The sequence below is a fragment of the Mustela putorius genome, unplaced genomic scaffold (assembly GCF_011764305.1).
Source record: "Mustela putorius furo isolate JIRA1106 unplaced genomic scaffold, ASM1176430v1.1 tig00000876_pilon_pilon_pilon, whole genome shotgun sequence".
In the NCBI taxonomy this organism is placed as follows: domain Eukaryota; kingdom Metazoa; phylum Chordata; class Mammalia; order Carnivora; family Mustelidae; genus Mustela; species Mustela putorius.
The window spans coordinates 2299499-2324453 of NW_025421506.1; the positions used below are offsets into that span (position 1 = coordinate 2299499).

Here is a 24955-nt window from a genome sequence, read left to right on the forward strand (position 1 = left end):
GTCTGGGTGGGTCAGTCGTTAAAGATCTGTCTTTGACTCAGGTTATGATCCCAGGGGTCCTGGAATCAAACCCCGCATCAGACTCCCTGCTTGGTGGGAAGCCTGCTTCTCCCTCTCTCACTCCCCCTGCTTGTGTTCCCTCTCTCACTGTCTCTCTCTCTCTGTCAAATAAATAAATAAAATCTTAGAAGAAAAAAAAAAAGAACTACAATTCCCAGCTTCCCATGCATCTCACTTGGCCTTGTGACACGTCTGGACCAATCGGATGACCACTGTCTGGATCATGACCTGAAAGGGAAGAGGCAGGCCCTGTACCTCTCTTGTCCCCTTTCTGCTGACTCTATCTCCTCCATGATAGGAGATAGAGCAGCCATCTGAGACCCAGAGGTTGGAAGCCCGCTGTGAATGGCATGTGGCCACCCTTCACGCTGCTTGTCACTGTTTAGTACTCACCTCTGTCCCGGCACACGTGTTGGAGAATTTCTGCCCGTTGAGTTGTGTGTGAGCCTGTCACTCACTGATGTGAGGCTGCTGCTGTGACCACCAGAAATGTTCCAGTAGTGGCTGTTGATCAGTCTGAGTCCCAGATAAGGACAACACCCCTTTGCTGACCCTCAGTGGATAGGGAGCATAACAGGGAAATAAAACTATCCTTTTAAGGAACTAAGATGTGGGTTTTGTTTGTCACTGCAGCATAACCTCGCCTCTCCTGACTAATCTACCAGCCAACGAGAGAAAAGAGGGATCTTGGGTCCTTGAACTCCCAGCACCACCATCTCTCCTGTACTGCTCACACCGGTAAGAGAAAAAAATTCTTATATTTTTTTACAGCACTATGATTTTGGCTGTTCTTTGGCAACCAAGCCACTAATTTACTAACATAATTCTCGATCAGGAATCAAATTTTGGAAGGCACTCATCCCCCTAGTGATTTAAAAAAAAAAAAAGGAGGGGTGAAGTTGGGGGGTGGGCACCAGGATGTTGAACTTTGAGTTCCGATCATATCTGCATGTTCAAGTTTGGACAAATGGGGTTTAATCCCATAAGGGAAACTCTGAAACCCAGGGTCAAACAGCCCAGTTATCGCACCCATGGTAGCCAGGAAGGTGGGGTATGTATCCACCAAGCCCTGAGAATTCCTGGTTCAGTGAGGCTCCCGGGACATTAATTTTTCAGAACTTATAGCCCGACATATTGGCGGCAAAGTCAAGGCAGAAGAAAGAGAAGGCCATCTGGTGAAGCAGGGAAGGTGCTGGTATTGTTACAGGTGGGACTGTGGGCGCTAAGGTGGGAAGAAGGTCCAGAGGAGGTGGCCAGCCCATATGCCACGTGCCTCTAGGCCCCCATCTCTATCCCAAGCCTCAGCAAGAGCTTCTATGGGCAGGTGCTGACAAGGAGGCCATCTTCAGCCCAGCAAGCAGAGTCGTCTGAGTGAAAGCCCCGCACAGCCTAACCCCTACTGCCCTCTCCAGCTTTCTCATTCCCTCCTTCCACACAGTGCGCTGAAACCCACAGTTTCTCCCAACCTCTGTGCCTGTCTCTGGCCTTCTGCATATCCTGTTCCTGCCACTCAGAATGTTCTGTTCTGGCTGCAGAGGCTGAAGTTCATTCTGTAGGTCTGGACTTAAAAACATCATTTGCTCTAGAAAGACAGCTGCCCACCTGCGGAGCGCCCTCTGCCCCATCTCACCAGGTCTCCCCAGCCTGCTGGGCCGTCATTCTGTGGGGCTCGTCCTCTCATCCTTTAGGCCGCTGACCCAACACTAGAGCCTGGTCAGCAGATGAAGCAGGCAGGTCAGCCAACAGCAACAGTAGGCAAGAGCCTCATCCTTCCAGGAGGGGACCTTTCCCGTCAGGATAACTGACCAACTAACCCCTGTACCATGACCACCAGATGGGTCATTTGTGAGGCTCTTTCTTCCATAAAAAAGAAGTCAGTGAGATAAAAGGACTATATGAGCACTAAGTAGAAGAGGAGGAAGCTGGGTCAGTTTCCAGGTTTTGCACAATAGTCAAGATATTCCTACATACCCCACCCAAAGCTGACCAACGTTCTCTCCCAGAGAGGAATGAGCAGGCATGACCTTCCATGCCAGGTTCTGAAAGCAAGGTCTCGACTCTTCCTCTTAGGACCTGCTTTGCTCCGTTCTGCCTGGGAGCTGGCTGTGTGTCCCCCAGAGCAATAATCAAGTATCTCTAGTTCCCTCCGCCCCATACAGACAAAGAAGAAACCCAGGCAATAGGGCAAAAGCGAAATAAATGATAAAGAATACAGTTCTCACTGAGAAGCCCACCAACAGTCTGAGCCTCCCTGAAAGCCTATTGTCTCACACTGAAATACCAAAGCAGCCCCAGGTGGCTCTGGGAGTGCTGGCCAAGAGAGGCAACCTTCCTCTATCAGACAATTTCCATCCCCGTGGGAGAAACGCATCCCCTGAAGTCCCCGGCCATTGCATGGACAATGTCAGGACCGCACTCATCTGCAAATAAAACCCCTATTTCCCGAAGACAGGTGAACCCCCACTCCCAAAGGGAACAGGACACATAGACATACTCTTTCTCCTTCTTCCCCCATCCCATGACTTTATTTCTCCTACCTTAAAGATGGTAGGCCAGAGTAATTTGGAGAGATCTTTGTAACACGTATTCCCTCGTAAACAGTGGGGGGCCCAAAAACATGCTGATGGAACAAAGTCAAAGGAGAGCAGAGACAAGAGTTAATGCTTGTTTAACCTAGGATGTACCATGTGCTAAAACAGCTGCTCTCATTCATTAACTTATCAATACCCACAAAAATCTTCTGAGGTCCGAATTGCCATACGTTACAAGAGATAACTGAGAATCAGAGAGGTTCAGCAACTTGTCCAAGATCACACAGCAGAGGTAGGAAAACCCAATAGGATCATCTTTTTGTTGTTATTATGGTTTTCTCCTCAACTTAACATGGCTGTCGGCCTCTGCTCCCCCGGAATGCGAATCCGTCTGCTGTCAGGAGAAGACCTCTCCCCTCGTGCCTTCCCACCAGCTCCCCCATTCCCACCCAGGCCTGCGTGTTTGACAAACTGCAGGAGGGAAAGCTGCTCCAGGCACAGCTCAAGCTGCAAAGCTTTTAGGAATGTGGGGTTTAAGACACCTTCTTTGAATGATCCCAAATCTGTGAGACACAAATAAAACCCAGAATTCTTCAGCTGTGGTCTATTGGAATATCTGGACCCTTTTCCCAGCATCATGACATCATTTTCCTTCCAGACTTCGATGTTAAAAATAGTCTAGCAAAGCCTTTGAACCACTGTCTCCTTAAAACACAATATGGATTGTATGTGTGTTTAGCACTTTGAAGAAACACTCTGTGACAGGAGACAGGCTGGCCGACTGCCCCCTCGGAGGATGCACAGGCTCGTTGCACTTACACTAAACAGACACGCACACACACTCAGGCTGCTCTTACGTGAGACAACCACTCCAAAGCCACGGCTCACGTGCCTTAAAACAGCCCTGTGAGGCGACCAGCACTCCAGACGACCACCCCGTGTTCTGTCTCCCATTCAGGTAGCTTGAGAGCCTGATCAGGCAGAATTTTAAGAAGCTGCCATTTTAATATTTCTAACAGCTTTTCTGTCTGGATGGGCACAACACATTTGGTTCGAGAAAATGTTACTTTCTGGCATCTCTAAAGCGAGGCGGTTGGCCTCCTCTGCTCTGGCGCCTTAACGAAGGCCTCTCCTGGAGACACTTCATAGGCGGGACAGGCACTGACAGGACATGAGAAGGTTTGCTGGAAGCCAACACACTTCCTGGGGGGCGCAAGGATGGGGCACCGACCTGAGTCCTTGCGGTTCATGATACAGGAGGCTCTCCGTCGGACTAGAACATTCCATCTCGGTCAGATGACAGGACAAGAGCAAGCCCCTCAGTGGAAAACGGGTGTTTGACTGGAAAGCCCAGACCAGCTAGCTGGGCAGCCCTCCCAAAGCAGGTGCCCTGGCACAAAGGCGGCTGATCCTTCAGCCTCGTGGGTAAGCAGCTTCCCTCAGAGAAACACAGAAGCTTGCCGGAGATCCCAGGGGAGGGCTCGTCACAGTGCTGAGCAAAGGCACATCAAACCCTGAAGAGCAGTTTTTAAAGCAATGTGAGGTAGTGTGGCATTCAGCGAAAGAAGTGGATCCCCCTAGTTGTTTTTGGGGGATGTGGGAAGCGGCAGGGAGGGCCTGACATTTGCCAACACCACTGCGCCAACCCCAGGGGGCAGGGATACCCCAGGATACCCCAGGTCACCCAGTTAAATTGGAATTTCTGATAAACAATAAAGAAGGTCTTGGTGCAAGTATGTCCCAAATATCACACTGCTGTTTCTCTGAAATTCAACTTTAATTGTGCGTGCGATCTTTCTGTTGGCTGAATCTGGCAACCTTGGCCTCACTGCAAAGTCTGCTGTGGGCCTCTACCTGCGCAAGGACCAGAGCCTTCTGCCCATGAACCCAAGGAGGCGGTTGGGCCCAGCAAGGATGAGGCTGGGGAAGAGGAATGATTTTTTATTTAGTCAAGAGGGGGAAGATATAAAAGGACTGATGCTGTAGGGAAATAGGCGTGAGGATGAAGGCCCATGGAATCTTAGCACTTGAACCCCTAGGTTCTTTGGGGCCTCCTGAGCCCTGGGGCAACTGGATGATCTCATGTGTGATTTTGGGTTTCTTTCTTTTCCCCAAATCTGAAATTAGCAGCAACCAGCACACAAGGTCCCACAACCAAGCTCTGGAGGTACCTCCTAACGGCCCCAGGTGACGGCTCTGGGCCTGGCCTTTCCCACTTGCAAAAGTTCACGTCCACCTCACACTACAGCAGAGACGACCATGTGGGAGGAGAGGTGGCCGGCCCTCCTGCGAGAGCAGAGCCAGGGTGGCCTGAAAGTCAAGGGCCCTGCGGGTGGCTGTCACCACCACACCCCACTTGGGAGGCCTTGGGGCAGACCCAGTGCAGCAGCTAGTGCAACTCTTGTCAAACAGCATCACGGCCACAGCCAGCAGGCGGCGGGGGTCCTCAGAAGAGCCCACCCCAGGCCAAGCAAAGGTAACCGGAGAAGTCCAGCTCCAGTACCACCGACCTCCAGGCCCTGACCCCTCTGGCCAGGGGCATCCGCAGCTGCAGACCATCCCCCGTCTGCCCTCTGAGTCTCCTGAGCTACCTCTGTGCACTCACCTCTCCCAGGATCCCCGAAGAGGCAGAAAAGCCCTGGGTTTGGAGTGACTTTAGGGAGCATCTATATGCTCCGATTTCCTGTCAGCCCGCCTCCTTGAAGACACGAAGAACTCATTCTTCCATGGTCAGCTTCTTCTACCTCCGGTCATTCCTTACACTGAGTCCAAACCCATTGACTCTCACACCGTTACCCAGAACCTGGGGCCACCTGGAGCCCGTGTCACCCTTCTACTGTATGATACCTGTATCAATTTACAGGACAGTTCTCAACTCTGTGGGGATAGAAGCATGAAACAGTTTTATTTTTTCCTCCAATGATTTTTTTTTTTTTAATTGAGGTGTAATTGACATAGAACTTTAAAGTTTTTTTTGTTTTTTGTTTTTGTTGTTTTTTTAAATCATCTCAACACTCAACATGGGGCTTGAACTCACAACCAGCCAGGGGCCTGTGACATTGAACTTTAGATTAGTTTCAGCTGTACAACATGATTCACTATTTGCATATATTATGAAATGATTATCACGGGAAGGTCTTGTTAACCTCCCTCATCACACCTAGTTACAAATTTGTTTTTCCTGTGGTGAGAACATTAAGATCTACTCTCTTAGCAACTTTCAAATATGCAGTACAGTATTATTAACTATACATCATGCTGTATATTACATTACCAGGACTTATTTATTTTATAGTGGGAAATCTGTACCTTTTCTCCCTTCACCCCCCCTTTGGTCCACCTTTTTTTTTTTTTAAATTCTACACAGAAGTGAGATCATATATTATTAGCCTTTCTCTGTCTGACTCACTTCACCTAGCATAAAGTCCAGTGGTATTTTCTTTTTTTTTAAATTAATTCATTTATTTGATAGAGAGAGACACAGTGAGAGAGGGAACACAAGCAGTTTAAGTGGGAGAGGGAGAAGCAGGCTTCCCACCAAGCAGGAAGCCCGATGCAGGGCTCGATCCCAGGACCCCAGGATCATGAACTGAGCCGAAAGCAGACGCTTAACGACTGAGCCACCCAGGTGCCCCAGTGGTTATTTTCGATGATACTGTGTCAACTCTCCTATTTCCTCCCCTTGATGCCACTTTGAGTTCATACCATGGACTTAACCTCAAATTCTATTTCAGGCTCATCTTCTCCCCTCCTCAAGGACTAACTTGATCAGACCCTGAATGTTTGCAGAGACAGGTCAGGGTTGAGCTCTGAGTCAGCTCCTGACCCTCAGGGCAGGGCTCCTCTGGCCTGTTGGGGATGGCGCAGGGAGAGGGAAAAGAGCCGTTGTTTCTTTAGTTCACTGGGTCCCCATGTAGTCCCTTTCCTATTGGTTGCCTCCACTTCTTGGACTAAGAGTTAGGGGTAAGATTAGGCCCAGCTATACACCTCCTGCTGGTTGTTGACGTTTTCTGGCTCACACCGAGTCGATATTGGTGCCCTTTGCGGGGTGGGCATTTCAGGGGGGTTGTGTCTGAGTCCTTCAGAGCAGCCTGAGGGGGACTCCTTATGGCTCAGTTCCCTGCTGTCTCTTTAGTGCCCTCAGCCTGTGCCCCCAGCATACAGCTCCTGGCCCTGGGCAGGGGAGGCCCATCTGCTGGGCAGTGACAGTGAGTGGGACAGTGGAGAACCATCGCCAGCTCAGTTGCTCCCCCAGCTCCCCTCCCTGGGCCCACCGACACGCACATATCCCACCTCACCTTTTCTATACGGTCCACTGGCTCAGGGAATTTTGCTCATTGTAATCCCACATGCACTGAACGCACAGGTGTGACCACACTCGGTAACCGGCAGCTGGAATAGTCCACCTTTCTGATATTAAAAAGGGTAAAAAGGCCAAGGTCATTCTGACAAAGTGGAACCTTGTACAAGATTCGAAATCACGGAAAAAGCATATGTGGCCGAGAGTCCTATGGAGTTATGCAATTCTCGGGACATCTACATATTATCAATCACTCCACACAAATAAGGACACCCAAACTGGCCAAGATGTTTGGGGCCAGCTGGGTGAGGCAACTCCCAGACCTCCGGGCAATCCTAAAGGACAGCGCCAGGCTGCTTCACGGTATGTTTTTCTCTCTTTCCACCCAAAACTTCAACTGAACTATTACTCCACACTGAGTGTTAATCCCATAAAATGCCTGAAACGTCAACGCATTTGGAATGATTTGACTTTTAAATGAGGAAAGTATATTTTCTCCTAACTCAGAAGGGGATTAAAATAAACTTTCCAATATGCTTGCAAACAAACAGAAAGCAGCACCTCGAAGCTGAGGCCAAACGTGCGAGTTGGAGCTCTAGCGACAGGAGAGGTGGTTCGTGTTGTCTGTCAAAGGAATCGCGTTGCCGGCCCATCCAAAACCCGCGGGATCGCCCCGGGGTGGCTGGGCGCTGGCTTTCCGTTCTTTCCCCTCCCCTCCTTCTCTAGATACCCCCTTTGGATTATTTTGAGTGAAAGTTACTTGAGGGGGGGAATATCTGGGTGGCTCCGTCGGGTAAGCGTCTGCCTTCGGCTCAGATCACAATTCTGGAGTCCTGGGACCGAGCCCCATGCAGGGAGCTGCTTCTCCTACTCCCTCTGCTCGCCTGGCTTGTGCTCTCTCTCTCTCTCTCAAATAAATAAACAAAATCTTTAAAAAAATAAAGTTACTTAAGAAACAGCAACATAAGAAGGACATTCTGACCCTCCTTGGTCCTCCTGAAAGCAGGAGATTAATCTCCCAAATGACGGAACCCCCCAAGTACAGGGAGGAAAGCGTCCTTATGGCCAGAGATGGGGAACGGAAGGCTGAGGAGACGCGATCAACCAGCTTCGTCGCTTCTTCATAAATTTGCTATCCCAAACCCCAACCCCCTGTGTTTTGTCAGATCTTCACAAAGAAGTGAAAAAACGTGCATGAAAGCGGGCGGCTCTGGTTCCTTCTTTGGGACTCCCAGCTCTCGGGCTCCCGCACTCTCCCGTCGATCTGACTTAGGCCAGTGTAATTATCAGTCCAGCCGAAGAGCCCCGACGGGAAGAGGGGGGAGATGTCGGTACAGAACATCCCTAGAATCCTGCCTCCCTCCCCCTACTTCTGCTCCTATTTACTAACTTGTTTTTCAGGTTAATTTTCTTCTTTGTGCGGACGGAGAGCCAGGTAATTTGAATCTATGTTGTCACTTTCCCCCTGCTCTTCCAACTGGACGGCCATCCGCCTGGCCGCCTCGGCCGGGAAGCACCGGGCTTGCAACTACACGCCAGGGCTGGGGGCTGGGGTCACAACACACTCTCTCACACACACACACACACACACACACACACACACACACACAATGTCGGTGGAGTTCAACACCAGCTCCTTTGTGAAGCCTTCCCGGCCGCTGGAGGGGAGCTTTTGGGGTGGTGTGTATTGCCATCCTGCACAAAGTTGGGATCCCGCTGCGGAGGGAGAGCAGGGTGGCCCGATCAGCCGTGCGTCCCCGGCCACATGACCCCGCCAGCAGCGAGGCGCCGCCTGTTCTCAGAGAAAACGAGCACAGTCTTGCAAAGAATCCGATTCGGAAAACACGAGTGGAGTCTCTGCCTCCGCCAGAGTGAGGGGTGATGCCTCCTGCTAGCTCCTTTCTCACCATTCTCCATCAGCACCCACCCACCCACACACACAGTACACACATACCCCATACAACACACACAACATGCCGCACACTCACCACACATCAGACATTCACATCACACACACCATACGTACACCACACACACGTACACCACGTGCATATACGACACACACACAGCACATACACCATACACACACCACACGTGCACTTGCATATCCCCCCACACCGTATACACACACCTCTTAAAAGGAGATAGGCTCTACAAACCTTCAGATGAGCAATAAAATATGTAAAAATGGCACCATTTGTTCAAATAGCATGGTTAACAAGGAAATTCCTTCTAAAGACAGTAACATTTCTCAGGAAAAATGGCCAACGTCGCTCTACTACGAGGAAAGCACCTGCCTCACAGGGGCCTGATGGGTGGTCTCCAGTGAGAAGTGGCCAGCAGTGTCTGTCTTCAGGTCTTTCAGGGGTGAGAGCTCCACCCAGAGTGGAGGTCCCTGCCTTCTCCCCAGCCCACCCTGTCCAGAACCACAGCTTCTCCCGCTTCCTCAAAACTCAGTCAAACCTATGAGCCAAAGCAGAGAATTCCGAAGGTACGAGAGAATCTGGGGGAGCCGGAGCTCTCGCTCTGGGCAGGGGGTGGCGTCACTGTAGGACAAGAGAGCCAGACACTGGGCAGGGAAGAGCGTGAGGGAGGCCTGGTGGGGGGTTCGGAAGGACAGGCACCCCATGCTATGGGTCACCTTGGAAGGACCACCCAGGAGAGCTGCCCCTTGCTCAGCCGCAGGAAGTGGGGGAGGAAGACCAGTGGCTCAACACTGTTTTCCCCACCTTCCTTCTCCAAGGCATTTGCACACTTTCTGGAAGCTTCAGCAGTATACAGGGCATGCTCTCGCTGGGGCCCGGTGAGCCAGCAGTGGGCACAGCAGGTGTTGACCAGCTGCAGGGGACAGGGACTGAGTCCCCCAACGGTCCCCCTGGTAGGACAGAGAGGAGGTGGCCCACCTCTAGATCTTTCTGGGCAACGGAGCCCAGCCCAAAACAAAAAGGTGATACAAGGGTTGGACACACGCCTGCAAACCTGACTTAACTGTTCCTCCTTCACGTGCTCCCCCCTCTCTCCCCTTCTCTCCCTCACCCTCCCTTTCCTTCCTCACCCCCCTCACCTGCCCCCTTTTCACCTCCACCTTTTCTGTCTTCCCCTCATCCCAGACAGATGTGAACTTCATCCACCCTGCCTAGTCAACCCACAGATGTTAATCCAGCATTTCCCTCCAGTCCTACTAAGAGGGCTTCTAGATTTTGCGTCTGATAGAGAGCCAAGTTCAATGTGAGACATAGTGACAAGAACGAGCCACAGTACTGCTTACCACACCTGACGTTTGTTTCTTGAGTTAGTCCTGGCACACCTCCAGTTCTTTGTCAGAGTCCAAAGCAGATCCCATGGGAAGACCAGCTTCAACCAGGTGGGGAAGTCACTGGCCTGCACTGGGAAGTGGAGGGTGCCAATGTCTGCGTAATGATCCCACTCGGTCCAGAGGGGGAGGGGCGGTCACTCTGCACCCCGTTAGAACTAGCGGTAGGAAGTGTCTATATGTACCATGAATTTATCAGACTGTCAAAGTTGATGTGATTGATTCAAGTCCTTTCCATTATATGTAAGAAAAACCAGAGAAACCTATCTAATACATGTTTTAACAGATAAAGTTGGGGCAAATCATCGAATCAAAGAACCAAGGGACCTTAGGATCTCTTAATACTTTGACGTTATAGACAAAAAAAGATGAATTTCAAGGAGATGCACTATTTGCTGAAGGTTTGACCAGGGTGCATTGATTAGACCAGCTGGCTCCCCTCGATTCAGTTCTGTCCACTTCCCGAAGATGACTCCCCTTAAGGATTCACTCAACAAATTCATTCATCAGGGATTTGTTCGCAGCTCGGGTGAGAAGGAGAATTATTTGTCAGTTTCTGTAAGACCTGCCAGCCTTAGGGAACTTCATTCTGTGCCCACATTGATCTAGCCTGGAATCCTTAACTGACACCTCAAGATCCCTAGCTCGCACGAGCTTATGAAATTCGAGAAGCAGGAGTTAACTTTGGTGTGATCATCACTGTCACTCCCTCTGGGCTACAGCAGGCATGGCAGGCCTGGCTCAGAGGGAGGCGGGGGCTCATCTCCGAGGGCGAGGGCTCCGGAGGCTTGCTCCAAAGGCGCAGCCCATGGCCAGAGGGAGCTGGGAATCGGAGACAAACTCCTACCCAAAGAAGGGAGGTAGAGGCATACCTAAGAAACCCCACTGGGTTGGTTATCGGATCCAAAAGTGCAATCAGGAGATTATACCCTTCTGATCACTTTTTGTCTTTCTACAATTTATTTTTACTTTTATTTTTTTAATGTAGTTATTTGACAGAGAAAGAGCACAAGTAGGCAGAGTGGCAGGCAGAGGGAAAGGGAAAAGCAGGCTCCCGGCTGAGCAGGGAGTCCTATGCGGGACTCAATCCCGGGACCTTGGGATCATGACCTGAGTTGAAGGCAGACACTTAACCGACTGAGCCACCCAAGAGCCCCCTATCTGTTTACGATTTAAGGCAACTCCCCTTACTTCCTTGCTCAAGATTCATCTGTAGCCTCCCACTGACCTACAGGTACAGATTCCATCGCAGAACTTCCAAGGCCCTCTGTGACCAGACCCCTGCTTCCCTCTCCCCAGCTGTCAACCAGCCTCCACCTTCTCTCACCTCGTTCCCTCTGCCTAGAATGCTGACCCTGCTCACCCGCTCTCGACCTGCCCCCTGCTGCTAAGTCCCATCTCCACATTTCATAATTCCCAGCATTCCTTGAGGTCCAGCTGGGACTCACATTGTGACCCCTTTCCCAGAGGCCCACCTGGGGATGAGTCCGTTCCTGTGACCCCTCGGCATGGTGTCCCTTGTCCTGGCATCGTGTTCTGCCTTAACTCATTGCTGTTTATTGAAACCAGGCCCTTCTCCTCCACGAGACTCAAGGTCTCTGAGGGTAAGGACCATGTCTTACTTGCTTTTGTGTACCTTCACCCCCTCTGCTGCCGTGCACATCAGTACTTGCAAGAAGTTTGACGAATGAATGAATGAATGCTCTCAATTAAGAGCTGCCAAGCACACAGGCCAATGTCACGTGTCTCAAGTCCAAGGGCAGCTAGGACTTTGACTCCTAGAATAGAGCAAATTAAACCACTGAGGCAACAGGAGAGAAAAAGTTGTTTTTTTTTTTTTTTTTTGCTAGATCTACAAACAATAGCAAGCACCACTTGTAAACAAAAGACAGAAACATCAAACAGAAAGCTCTGAAAATGAAAAGTCAGTCTTAAGGTACTTCGTTATGATTCTGAAAAATAATCAAAATCTTAATCAGTCTTTGGGCAATGACCTGACACTTTGTGCCTTTCAAAATACAAAATGTGCCCCCGTAACCGCGGACCAATGATCAGAAAACTGGTGTCACTGACTCCATTACCAAATCCCATCTGCCCAGAGTCCCCATTTCACATGAGCTGTCATCATCTTGCTGCTCTCCTATGCCGCCACTTAAAAGCCTCATTATTAGGCAAGGAGTGTGCACATTTGGATGGGTAGAGCATTTGCAATTATATTTTAAGGTGCTTCCCAAAGCTATAAAGTCAAGGCTATAAATGAAAGATGGGCGATGTAATTGTCAACAGAATATGAAACAAGTCTGAAATTAGAGCCGGCTCTGCTCAGCCTAAAAGCATGTGCCAGCAGAGCGTGCACATCAGAAAGGATTCGGAAGGTTTGAGATGCAGTCAGAAAGCGGGTGGCCTCCCTCAGGCAAGTCGCTTTTCCTGGATGAATTTCTTCATCTAAACAAGAGCGGGACTGGAGGACCTATGAAGGCCGAGACGGAAAAATTCTGAAATACTAAGCAGAGTAAATGGGATGGAGTCAAACGGGCCGCCACCCACAGTGTCATGCTATTTATTGAGCTGTTATTTTGTGCAGGGCCTTGTGCCTGACATCCTACGAATCTGGGTCTCTAAAACTTCACAAGCCATGTTGGGTGGATTAATTAAACAGACATGAGCTTCTCCCCCCACTTCAAACTAATTCCAAATTAGAAAAGCCGACCCCTGAAAGGACAGCCTGTCGCACAGTTTATTGACTTTAGATCCCAAGCCCACACCAGCCTCTGAACCCCTCCTGTGAGAACCTGATGCAGGGAAACACTCATATTCCGGGGGTGGGGGGGAGGGAGGCGGGTATTGCCATCAGTTTCATCAATAAAGACACCAAGATAGGGACATGGGCCTGATAGAGATGCAAAGGCTGAATTAGGTACTAAGAGCTCTGGAGTTTGGACTTTTCGTGGTTCATTGACTAAAGTGTCCCCAGTTTCCAAGAAGTTTAGGGGCATTTTTGACCCAAAGTGAGGAGGCAATTTTAAAGCAAGATATAAAGACTGCAGAAAAAAAGAGAGCGAGAGAGAGAGAGAGAAAGACTATCTCTTGCTTTCCTTCCCTCTCTCCACTATAAACCCATACTATTATGTTAGGGGACTCGAGCAGACTAGTACCATCTTCCTTTAGCCAACAGGTTGTTGTCGTTACTTTGGGCCACCAGAACTTCACGTGCTGTGACAGTAATATTTGGTGAATTAATTAAACGGACATTAAATCTTTCACCAACTGCAAACTAATTGCAAATCAGAAAGGTCGGCCTGTGGAAGGACATCCTCTGTCCCTTTGAACAGAGTCCGGTAATTTGAAGGAACCCATGCTGACGAGATTCCAGGGCTCTCAAGATGGGACCACAAAGCAGACCTACTGGGGAGGACGGGAGAACATGTGGGTGGGGTTGGTCAGGGAGAGGTTAAAAATGAAAACAGTCATCCCAAAGACCTAGTGGATTTCTGAGGATTTCCGCCTCTGGGTGTTAATTCTGCCCTTGTCAGGTCTGAAGCAGGTAGCTCTGACATAGGGTGGGCACTATGTAATTAATTAGCCAAGAAAGTAGTCTTGTTATACTTAGCTTTTACCTGTATGGACCTATCAAATGACACCATTTCTTAAACAATTCCCACCTCCCTAAGCCTGGAGAAACATTTCATGTTCCTATACAAGCTGATAATAGTATATAATGCAAATGCGACAGTTCTGTGGGCGTGGGGTGGTTTCCTGCTGTGAGACGCTGCCCCCACACTGCCCCCCAGATCACCCACTGATTCTCCTCCCTGGGCACTGGGAATCTTCCCACCCCTGTGGGACACCTGTTATTGAAAGACTCAAGAAGACAGTTGAGGTGAAATCAACCCCTCATGGAGCGGACAGTCTCTCTCCGTTTGCTGAACTGCTAAGTAAGGCAGAGGCAGAAAGCTCTTACAGGATAAGGAATAAAGAACAGGAAAAGAAAAGAAAAAATCCAGAAAATGTCTGATGGGCAGGAGCCAATGTCAAACCTGTTTAAGGGTGAGAAGGAACAGGGTGGTAAGTACGGAGCCCAGGGCTGGCTTGGGCGTTGGGGAATGGCTGTCTGGATATAGCACATCTGGCCAAGCCATTTATGGAGAAAGAAGGTTATCTAAATTTCCATTTGCTGTTGTGGCATCCTGGACAGCGGCTGCCCATCTTTGGCCTAAAAACTTATTCCAACACTCCCTCCGCCCCAGGTTCCCTCCAGGTAGCATCTGTACAGTGATCAGGTAGACAGTCCATGGCTGGTCTCCAGAGTGAGCTCCTCCCCGCCCCACTCTGCCCCCACAGGACCGGTTCAGTGCACCCCAGGCAGGTGCCTCCCAGGGAAAGGAAGTGCTGGAAGGTATGGCACCTCCCCCAAGAGGGGATGAATACTCACAACCCAACCTCCAGATTTATACACAAGTAGCGTGGGAGATAATTATTTTAGAAACATGTATTTGTTATTTTTTTTCTTGGTCCCAATTAACCATGTTCTCTTTATTCTAATCAAGACAACAGGACAGTTCTGATTCTATTTTCTCTCTCCTACAACAACAAAGGCTTATGATGGCTGGACTGGACAGTACGTACGTGGCTGAGTGACTATTGAATTCCATCATTCTTGGCTACAGGGAGGCCTGCGATGGGGGAACCACAACACAGACTGCAAAGTGAAATATGATGGAACTGAGGCCATCCTGCTACAGTTCCCAAGTCACTGAGGTTCCTAAGCTGGGACTTATGTGCTCCACTGCACCTGGTCCTGGGGTTAATAGGCAAAATGGCAGGCCCATGTCCATAAGCTTTTCTTGAACTGTATCAGTTATGAAATGTGCCCCCTGGTCAGACACCGTGGAATCTGGGATGACAACTGTAAAAACCAGTTTTTAGGTGGTTCTTAGTTGCCACTTTCCTGCTTGATTTGAATAAGAATCAACTTATTTTTCAACATTTATTAGCTGTTGATCTTTAACAGGTTAATTTCCACATCTATAAAATGGGAGTAATAATACTGTGCAGTACTGTGAAGATTAAATAGGTACACAGATCAGTATTGGTGGCTTAGTAAGGCACTCAGTAAATGCTAGCCTTTACTATCACCAAAGCAAAAAGTCACTATTTTGTTCACTCTAAGTGTTAGACAGATTTGCATGCTTTGGTCTTACTGAAAGATTTTTATTTAGGTTTGATGGGTTTACCTATAAAGACACAGTGAAACCTACCTGACCCTATTAACTAGGAGTAATGTCATGAAGGATCCTAGGGCCCTCTTGCTTGTTTAGGAGGCTCGTGCTTTTGAATTTCCTATACACACCCTAAGACTTATCCGTAGGGGGGTAGGTATCTTCTGCAGGCAGGCAGGACCTTGTCAGAAACATCACAGAAGCCTCAGGTGCCCAGTTGCTAAGGACCGTGCTCACACCCTTACAACTGCACAACTTTGAGGACAATTGAATCAGCTTGCTTAGCTTAATCAACAAATTTTTAAAAGTCTCCATAAAAATTTCACCAACAAGGTGATCAGACACGAGTACAAGTCCAAGTTAGGGTGTTGAGGTCATCTTATTCTTGTTTTGTATTATAAAAAAGATTATGTTGCTCTAGAAAACAGATAACTGTGGGCTTATTTCTAAAACTGATTTCTTGGCCCTGCCAGTTAAAGTGATAATGAAGCTACAGATTAAACTCTTTTCCCAATAAAAATGGAAATTTTTTAAGGAAGTGCAGCAAAATTTATTTTAGGTTCAGTCTATCAAACAAAATGTACTGTTCCCTTACCATCATGGCTATAAAAGCAGCCTTTCCAAGCCTTCAGAAAAACAAGAAAAGACAGAGTGAAGCTTCTACTAAACCATTACCTATTCTGTTAAAATAAAAAAGACTCAAGGGTCTCTTTCTTTAAAATCAGAAAACAAAAAGACCCCCGCAAATTGGTTAGACACAAAAACTGGATGTACCACTTTCTAAAACTGGATGTACATTTTCTGGATGTACCTAACCATCCATAAAAATAGTGATTTGGAAAATCTGAGATAAAATGTTACCATCAAGATCATTTCCATAAACCCCCAGGGGAGAGTGGTCAACACACTAGATAATATTGTCAGGTTTAGCTCATCCCGCCCTTTGTAGGGACCATTTGATGATGTAATAATAAAACAGTTGCAGATTTTCAGAATCATCAACCTGTTTACCAGACTCACAGGTCTGGGACAGGCCATGGGTTGGCGGCACGTGGAGAGAAAGCACGGGGCCGCCAGCAAAGGGCCCGACACCCGGGCGTAGGTCCTCGCTCTGCTGCACACCAGCTAGCCTGGTGGAGGCCTATGCCCTAACCCTCATGCATTCAGTGGAAATACTAGTGATATCTGCTTGTCAATAGTGATGCTCAAGTAAGGGAACCTGTGGGAAATACTTCTTAAACTTTAAAGGGCTATTTAGACACTCCTTATATATGAATCCTGTGTGCAGATAAGGCAGGGATTTGTAGTTCTAATCAGTGGGGGGATAGAAACAGCTCGGAGACGGCTAACTAAATACCACTGAAACCTCATCTCATTATATTTGCTCACTGGTCTAACTGATGTAACTCAACAAAGGAATCTCTGCTCCCTCTCAGCTTGCTCTCCGGGTCCATCCTATTAGGATGCACCATCATAGAGACGCGCTCCCTATTCCATATGAGTAGTTCACGTTTGTATTCTCCGCTGCTACAACAGAGAACTTTCGAGATGTCGAAAAGTCAGCTCTTGGGCTCATGCTACCTCTGAACACACCAGTGACAAGTCTCAAAACTGGAGGAAGTAGTTCCTAAGTTTAGAGCAGGATGACAGAAATATGGCCCATTTCTGGCCCAGTAAATCTTTCTGGTAGACATAAAATAAAAACTAGTTTGACATGCTCGAGACGACAGCTGTTTTTGCCTTTCCAGAGTGTCCCTTTGGGTAAAGGGATTTGTCCCTTTCTTTTAACAGCTCTCAGGATGTGTGCTTTGGGTAGGGCCATCCCCCCGACACTAAAGGTTGCTGGTTTTTCAGATAGGTTTCAGACACACCTGTGTAAGACATACCTTCACCAGTGAAATTCAATTTTAAAAGCCTGAACAATGCAACTGCCTAATTCAAGGTTTCACAGAAAGCTCAATACAGGGCTTCAGTGATAAAAGGATCCAGTTTCTCTCACTTTCGGCTCTGTTCTTTCAACACTGGCTCGTCTTGGGAGTGTTCTCCTCTCAGGGCTGCACAGAGGCCAGCAGTAGCTACAACGTTCCTTTTCATGGAAGGGCCTTTGTCCTAGCATAACTAGCCGAAGTCCCGATATTTGCTGTTTGGGTTCACGTGGATCACATGCCTGCCTGACCATCCTTGTGATGGGCTGCATGGGCGGGGGGCTCAGCTCTTGCGCCCCACTCCTGAAGCCTCAGGGAAAGGTATTGGCCACAGGACACACAGGTCTTGAACATGGTTTGGGGCAAAGGGGAGAATGAATAGTCAAGAAGCAAGCATGCCCGGGGCCATTCCATCCGGTAAGCGATCTGGATTGTCATGTATGTGAGAATGGTGGTTTAGTTTAGTTTAGTTTTGTTTTAATTTATCTTTTTCAGTGTAACAGTATTCATTGTTTTTGCACCACACCCAGTGCTCCATGCAATCCGTGCCCTAATACCTACCACCTGGTTCCCCCAACCTCCCACCCGCCCCCCCCACCTCCTTCAAAACCCTCAGATTGTTTTTCAGAGTCCATAGTCTCTCATGGTTCACCTCCCCTTCCAATTTCCCTCAACTCCCTTCTCCTCTTCATCTCCCCATGTCCTCCATGCTATTTGTTATGCTCCACAAATAAGTGAAACCATATGATAATTGACTCTCTCTGCTTGACTTATTTCACTTGGGTTTAGTTTTTGATAGATTTTCATCTCATGTAGCCGTTTAGGAGGGAGAAATAAACCTTGACAAAGGTAGATGTGCACTAGACACTCCTCTCTCTATGTTAAACACAAATTATAACCCTTTAAAAGGGATCTTCTCAGATTTTGAAATTTATCTTTTTATATGAAATTATACAATTCATTCACTGTGTTTCAAGTGCCCACAACTGAAAAGAAAAATAGATGAAATGTCAAACATTTCTAAGAATTAACAGGAGAAAAAGCAGTCATATAGATGACATGGAAGAAAGCATAAAGAATCAAGACACTGCAAAGAGAGTATGTAATCTGACTTTAGTAACTATTTAGCACTGAACATGAAGGTAAGTTTCCAGTCTTAAAATTTAATTACACTTTCGGCTAGAGGAACAGCTACAGAGAAGCCCATCTACTTTCAAAGGTGTAGACTTTATTCTTATTTATTAAACTCGAGTCTTTCCCATTTATTTTTCAGTAACAAGCATCCTTGCCTTCCATAATTTCTTCCCATCTGCCATTCATCACAGCTCTGTATGTACCTTAAGAACACGTTAAAAATGTTCGGAAACCAGCGTCATGATTCCCCCGGCCAGATTTTTGTTACTGTTTGCTTCATATTTGCTTGGCATCCTAGCAGGACATCTTGGAAAGGGACAGCCCCACATTTGTTACTGTAAAGGTAAACCATCTGAGCATCTGCAGCAAAGTGTCCCAAGCTGCTGGGTTTACGAAGCGAAGGGCACCACAGGTCCACCCCCACTCTGCAGGGGTTTGGGAGTGCGTATGCACGCAACCGCACAGGCAGAGCTCACTTCAGTTCTCACAGCGTCAGCCAGGCCCCAGACTCCAAACTGTCACCCTGGCTGGCCTGCACGGTGCCTCAAATGCCACCACAGGAGGCCCATTCATTAGGATTTCAGTACTGCCTATGCATCCACCTCAAACTGCAAGGTTTATTCAATGACCCCAATAACCAGCCATGCTCTGAAGCCTAAGAGCTGATAGAAGGTGCTAGGAGGTCGAAAGGACTTGGAGTGTGAGGAAGGCTATGAGGTGGAAGGAGTGGGGACAGGCCCAAGTTACTTCTTAGGGTCTCAAAAAAGAAGGTCCTAATGGTCAGCCCCGTATAGGTAAGTACAAAGGCTATATATAGACGATTAATGGTGGAAAACAACCGAAATTTGACATTCCAGGAACAGAACCCTCAAAACATGAATTTTCATAAAGAAAATGAGACTTTCTTCTGAGTTTCCCTTTTCCTATGCAGGAATTCAAATGGGCTTTAGCCAGAGAAATATTTGCTTCATGTTAGTAAGAACATTCCATTGGATGAAGTAGAATGGTCTTTCAACTGAAAATATCGCTTCACCATCTTTTTCCAAATGGAGAGACCTAGGGCTTACATGTAGCTGATTCACTGAATTCACGGATTTTCAATTAATATTTTATAACGATTCAAGTACATACAGGAAGGGCGCCTGGCTGGCTCAGCCAGTTAAGCATCAGTCACGACCCTGGGATCGAGTCCTGCATCAGGCTCCCCACTTGGCGGGGAGTCTGCTTCTCCCTGTGACCATCCCCCCTCTCATGTTCCCTCAAATAAATAAAACCTTTTTTAAAAAATGTACGTATAGGAAAACAAAGGATTTATAAAGATACATTTATGGTTTCATTAGTGTCATTTATTTCTGGATCATGCACAAAGACAATTCCATCAGTACATTTATTATATTATCCACTTTAGTGCTTATAATAATACGGTCATCTTCACTTGGATATTTGAAATGTTGAAGTAGCATATTCACTGCTGTTAGTGCATATCTCAAGTGGAACTCCAGGTTACTTATTTGTAATTAGAATTCAAACAAATGTCCATGTCTCTGAACAACAAACACCACTGGCAGACGTGGCAGGAACTGAGTAAGGATACTTAAAGCAGGACGAAACCCTTTCTTCAAACAATAGTATGACTGCAATAAAGGAAATGCCGATGTGAACCACAGGTTTTTTGCATTCTGCCTTTCCTGGATAAATTTCACAGACTCAAGAAACAAAAGACCCTCAAGCTTTTCACGTTCCTTACTCTTTGAGGGAAAGGCCAAGGACAGCACCTCCTTCTGCGGCAAGAACTCGAGGCTAGTTGCCGGCAGACCTGGGGTGAAACCCTGAACATGGTGACCTTGCCTGACCTCTGTGTGTCTACTGTCTTGATTCTACACCTGAGTCTGATCTAAACCATCCCTGGTGCTGATCTACAGTTCACAGGTCCTGCAACTCCTAGGAAACTGGAGGCCGAGGGAGCACACCAGATAGGACAGGGGTTCTCCCAGTGTGGTTCCTACAGCATGACCACGTGAGAATTTTTAAGAAATGCACATTTGGGGCCCTGCCCAGAGCCACACTGGATCAGCGATCTCTGATTTGGGAAGCAAGTCCTCCAGGTGATTCTGACGTACACAACACAGTATGAGAACCACTGGATCAGACCAAAACCACAGTTAAGAAATTCGCAGTTCCAAACACAAGGCAAATTAAATCAGTCTAAACTCTATCATTAGGTTCAGTTTGTCAGCTACGCATTACTTTTTCAGGGTTATGTCACTGAAGGCATTTCAAACATTCTTTGAAAATCCTGAAAAGAAATAGCCACAGAGATAAAATGTAGGGCAATTTTAGCTACTAATAGTCAGTGACAGTTTTACCCACTAATTCAGAAAGTTGGGATTTTAAATTTTTATTTTTATAAATGAAATTTTATAAATTTTTATAAATAAAGCTATTTATTAAGGAAAAAATCATTTCCTAACTATAGAAGACTTTCTCTTCAACCTTGTGAATAATGATTTAATAAAAGGCATATTCAGGTTTGTAACATATACTAAAAGATGGATGTCACCCATACGAAATTTTATAATAGTACACAACAAGGGATTTTTACACTGTCAACATAATAAATTGAAGTTCTGAGTTATCTGCACACTATAGTAACTGTAATTACTTCTCATATGTGGATACCTTGTGTTTCCATTTCTAGTTTTATAAGAATCAAGAAAAATTTACATACGTAGTAGCTCCATATTCCACTCTGGAAAAAAAATCACAATTAAATATGCAATTATTTTCTATGTGAAACATATAAATTAAAATAAATAACTTTATGAATTATTAGATAAATTATTAAATAAATAATATTTTCTTCGCTAAAGTATCCTGATCTTTCCCAAATTAGCTAACCAACACACCAAGAGGACTGTCAACCCTCAAAATCTAGTCTTCTATTTTCTGAGATTAATTAAGACTTAGGCTACTAAGAGAAAAAGAACTCTATGAACTGCCCCATACTATGAACTGCCCCATACTATGAACTGCCCCATACTATGTTTTTAAACATAGCTGCCAGGACATCAAAAATGAGCTACACTATGGAGAAAATGCCTCAAATGATACAGTGAAAATCACTGACTTGGAAAATGCAAAAAATCTGACATACATTTTATCATTTCTTTTCCATTATTATAGGTTTAAAAATAAAGATTAAAAATTTCTAATCAGGAATAATGTACCAAAACCGAAGCACCAAATGTACCAAAATCTGGCAAGAATCTGTTAATGAGGTAACTCTTTCAGATTTGTTTTATTTTAACAGAACCTTAGTTCTTAGGGCATTTATCCAAAGTCGCTGAACTAGTTTTATTCTACTTGAAGACAAAGTCATTTCCGCAGCAGGGCAGCTTCAACCAGAAAGATGTCACTACAAAAAATGGCTTACGGTCACTGCAGTCATCTAGACTCAGACGCCAGGGTCAGCATCACACAACTCAGGAAATGCTAAATACGCTTAATATACAGATACACATTTAACACTGTATCGTATCCTCACTGCATGTTTCAAGCTGAACAAACTATTGTGATACACACTCTATTTTCTTTTAGAGAAAAGAGCCGTTCAAATATATTGTTTACAACACTCAGAGGTACACCTATACCCTAAAAAGTCTAACACTAGTAAATTCAGCATTTTTTTTAAACAAATTTTTATCAATGTGTTCAGATGTTGGATTTCTAGAATATCTTCACAAAGATTCTATAAACCAAATAATCTGAGCTGGTTAAAAAGGATGACGAAATGAATTCAACATTTAATATAGCTTTTATTTGTTTTAATTTGGTAAGTGGAGAATGTAACGCTTTCAAGGCAAACTCTGGGTTATTTCAGTCACAAGTCCACAGTTAACATGATTCTGAAGCACAGTCTTATCTTCAGTATCTACTCACCCTACACAGTCACAGCTAGAGAAATCCATGTACATATATATTTGTTTTCAACAACTCGGGATTTTCAACAACTCGGGATTCAGATTTTATAGTCTCACACACTTCAAAATGTATCCATCTGATGCAGGATATAACCATAAGAAGATGAAAATTCATGCAATGATACTCAGCTTTTGTTTTGTTTTGTTTTAAAAATTAAATCCAGTATTTGATCATTCAATGCCATATCAAGTGCACTGAATATCTAAAATAAAACAAGTGCCAATTTTATCATGAATTAATAACATATTTATTGTCTTGAAACCAAACAGGCCCAAGTTACTTTTTTCTTTCTTGAGTCAGCTATTAACTCATTTCTCTCAAACTTCCTGTGTAAGAAAAAAACAAGCTAGTTCCTTTCTGTTTTGCACTTTCAAGAGACGGTAGAAGGTTTAAGGTAGGTATGTTCTTGATAATTCAGAGTCAGAAAGTACTTCCTCCTGAGCAGAAGGTTCATAATCCCCTGCGTTTTCCGCCAATTCAGTATCTAAGTCGTCATTACTTTCTGCACTGTAATCCACTTCTTCAAGGAATCGAGGCTCATCTTCATCCAACACGTAAGTGGTAGGGCTGTGGCCAGAGCACATAGAGCACACGAGACTTCATTAGATCCTAAGGTTCTAATACAAGGTTATTTGACCACACAGGGTTAAATCTGATTTCAAAATAATACAAGTAGTTTGCGTTAGCTTTAAAAGTGTTATCCAAATGAAAAAGTTAAAGAGATTTATAATAGTTGAGACTATAAATGGTGACATGTTAAGTATTAATTGTACAACAAGGTTGTTGACATATACTCTACAATTAGACAGCTATAAAAAACAAGAGACTCCCCTATTTGGTTGCTTTTTTGTAGGACTTTGTATCAATTTGCAGGGCTAAACAGACCATTTCAGTAAGCCTTACTTTATTTATTTTATTAATTCATCCTTTATAAGAAAGTGCGGTATTTAAACACTAAAACCACTTATTCTAAGTCTATACAATGATTACTTGCCATAAAACAGCCCTTACGTGCTTCCTCCCAGTTTCCATTGGTCAAGAATAAAAATGAAAAACAAGTGAATGCTCCACACCCAGATTAATTACTTGCCCTTGGGACACAGAATAAGATATTTGCTTAAAAGCACTAAGTGCTTCTGAATATTTCATTAGGTAGGTTGGGATAAAGACAGCCTTTCCATCTTGATTTCTCCCCATCTGGGAGATTTTACACACACACACGTGCTTGCGTGCACACACACGGCGTTATCAAAGAAACACTACACAAACATTTCAATGTCCCCATTTTGTGACCAAAACCATCTTAATTTCACACAGATATATGTTTGATATCCCACCTGCTTCCAAAAAGGATTTCCCATCATGGATGCAATTAAAAGCTATAAAATCAGACAATAAAAAGGGAACAATAATCTGTTAAAATGAGCAGAGAAGCAAATGTCATTAGGCATCTAGAATGAAAGAAGTCCTGCACTGAATATGAAATTCAGTTCAGATTATCTCCAAGTCTAGGCAGGAAAGACAAGTTATTGGATTATACTGTTTTTGTTTTCTAAAAAGAGAAAGCAAAATTCATCCACTGAGATTATCTTTTTTCCCTAGAATTTTTTTTATCTTGCTCATTAAAAATATATTGCAAAACCCCCTTTGTCTTATGTAGCAAACTTCTTTAAAAGTTCAGAGCTTGCTCTGTGATGGAGTAGCCCTGATAAGCCAGCTGAGTGGCTTAAAGGACTCCGTGAGACTTTACGACTTACCTAACACTCACAAGTTTCATAGCTTTCAGGTATGCAACTGAAATATTTATGATGAATCTACTAGGTCTTTGGGGGAAAAAATGAGATTAGAAGGAAAAAATCATTTTTGTCTTCTAAAATGACCATTTTTTTTTTAAAACAGTAATTCACTCCTTCTTGAGTCTGGTGTTTCAAATTCTCAGGGTGTCCCAGGACTATTAGAACAGACTCTCAGGACAGATGGAGGCTTCTGCTAGAGCAAAAGAGGGGGAAGGACAGAAATGAGGGGGGAAACTTGCTTACTTTCTTCCTGGAGACTGTCCTAATAAGAAGAAATGATAGTGGAGATGCAAGGGAGGGGGTAGATTTCCTCAAAAGCCATGCACTCCACTGGTACAGGGGCTGGGGAAACCAAGCAGGACTGGAGAGGCTCACTCCACAGCAAGGAGGCACCGGGACCAGAGCAGCGCAGTTACCTGCAGCTTCATGGGGTCTCCTGACAGGTAGGTAGAGCACAGAATCCATGTGGTGGGTGGGTAGGTGGGGGGGCAAGCATCGTTCAGGAGATCTGCAGACAGTAGAATTCCACCCCCCATACCACCACCAAAGAAAACAGACTGGCACAAAGTAAACTGGTTACCGGAACCTCAGCCACTACACCGAGGTCAGGACGAGGACCTAGTTCTACATGGGAAGCTGACTACTAGAGCATTAATCAACATGACCTAAGAGAAAGGGTTTAAAGAAAAAACCTAG

At 45.8% G+C, this 24955-nt stretch overlaps 1 protein-coding gene across 2 annotated transcripts in view; it reads right to left on the reverse strand.

The window, feature by feature from the left end:
* Nucleotides 1–19806: 19806 nt before the first annotated feature.
* The window catches only part of AGTPBP1 (ATP/GTP binding carboxypeptidase 1), a 159665-nt gene continuing 154516 nt past the window's right edge, over nucleotides 19807–24955 (reverse strand). For both annotated transcript variants that reach the window (XM_045086080.1, XM_045086081.1), the window contains exon 26: nucleotides 19807–23030. In XM_045086080.1, the coding sequence (XP_044942015.1) occupies nucleotides 22853–23030 (178 nt within the window). In that variant the 3' untranslated portion in view covers nucleotides 19807–22852. The remainder of the gene's footprint in view (nucleotides 23031–24955) is intronic.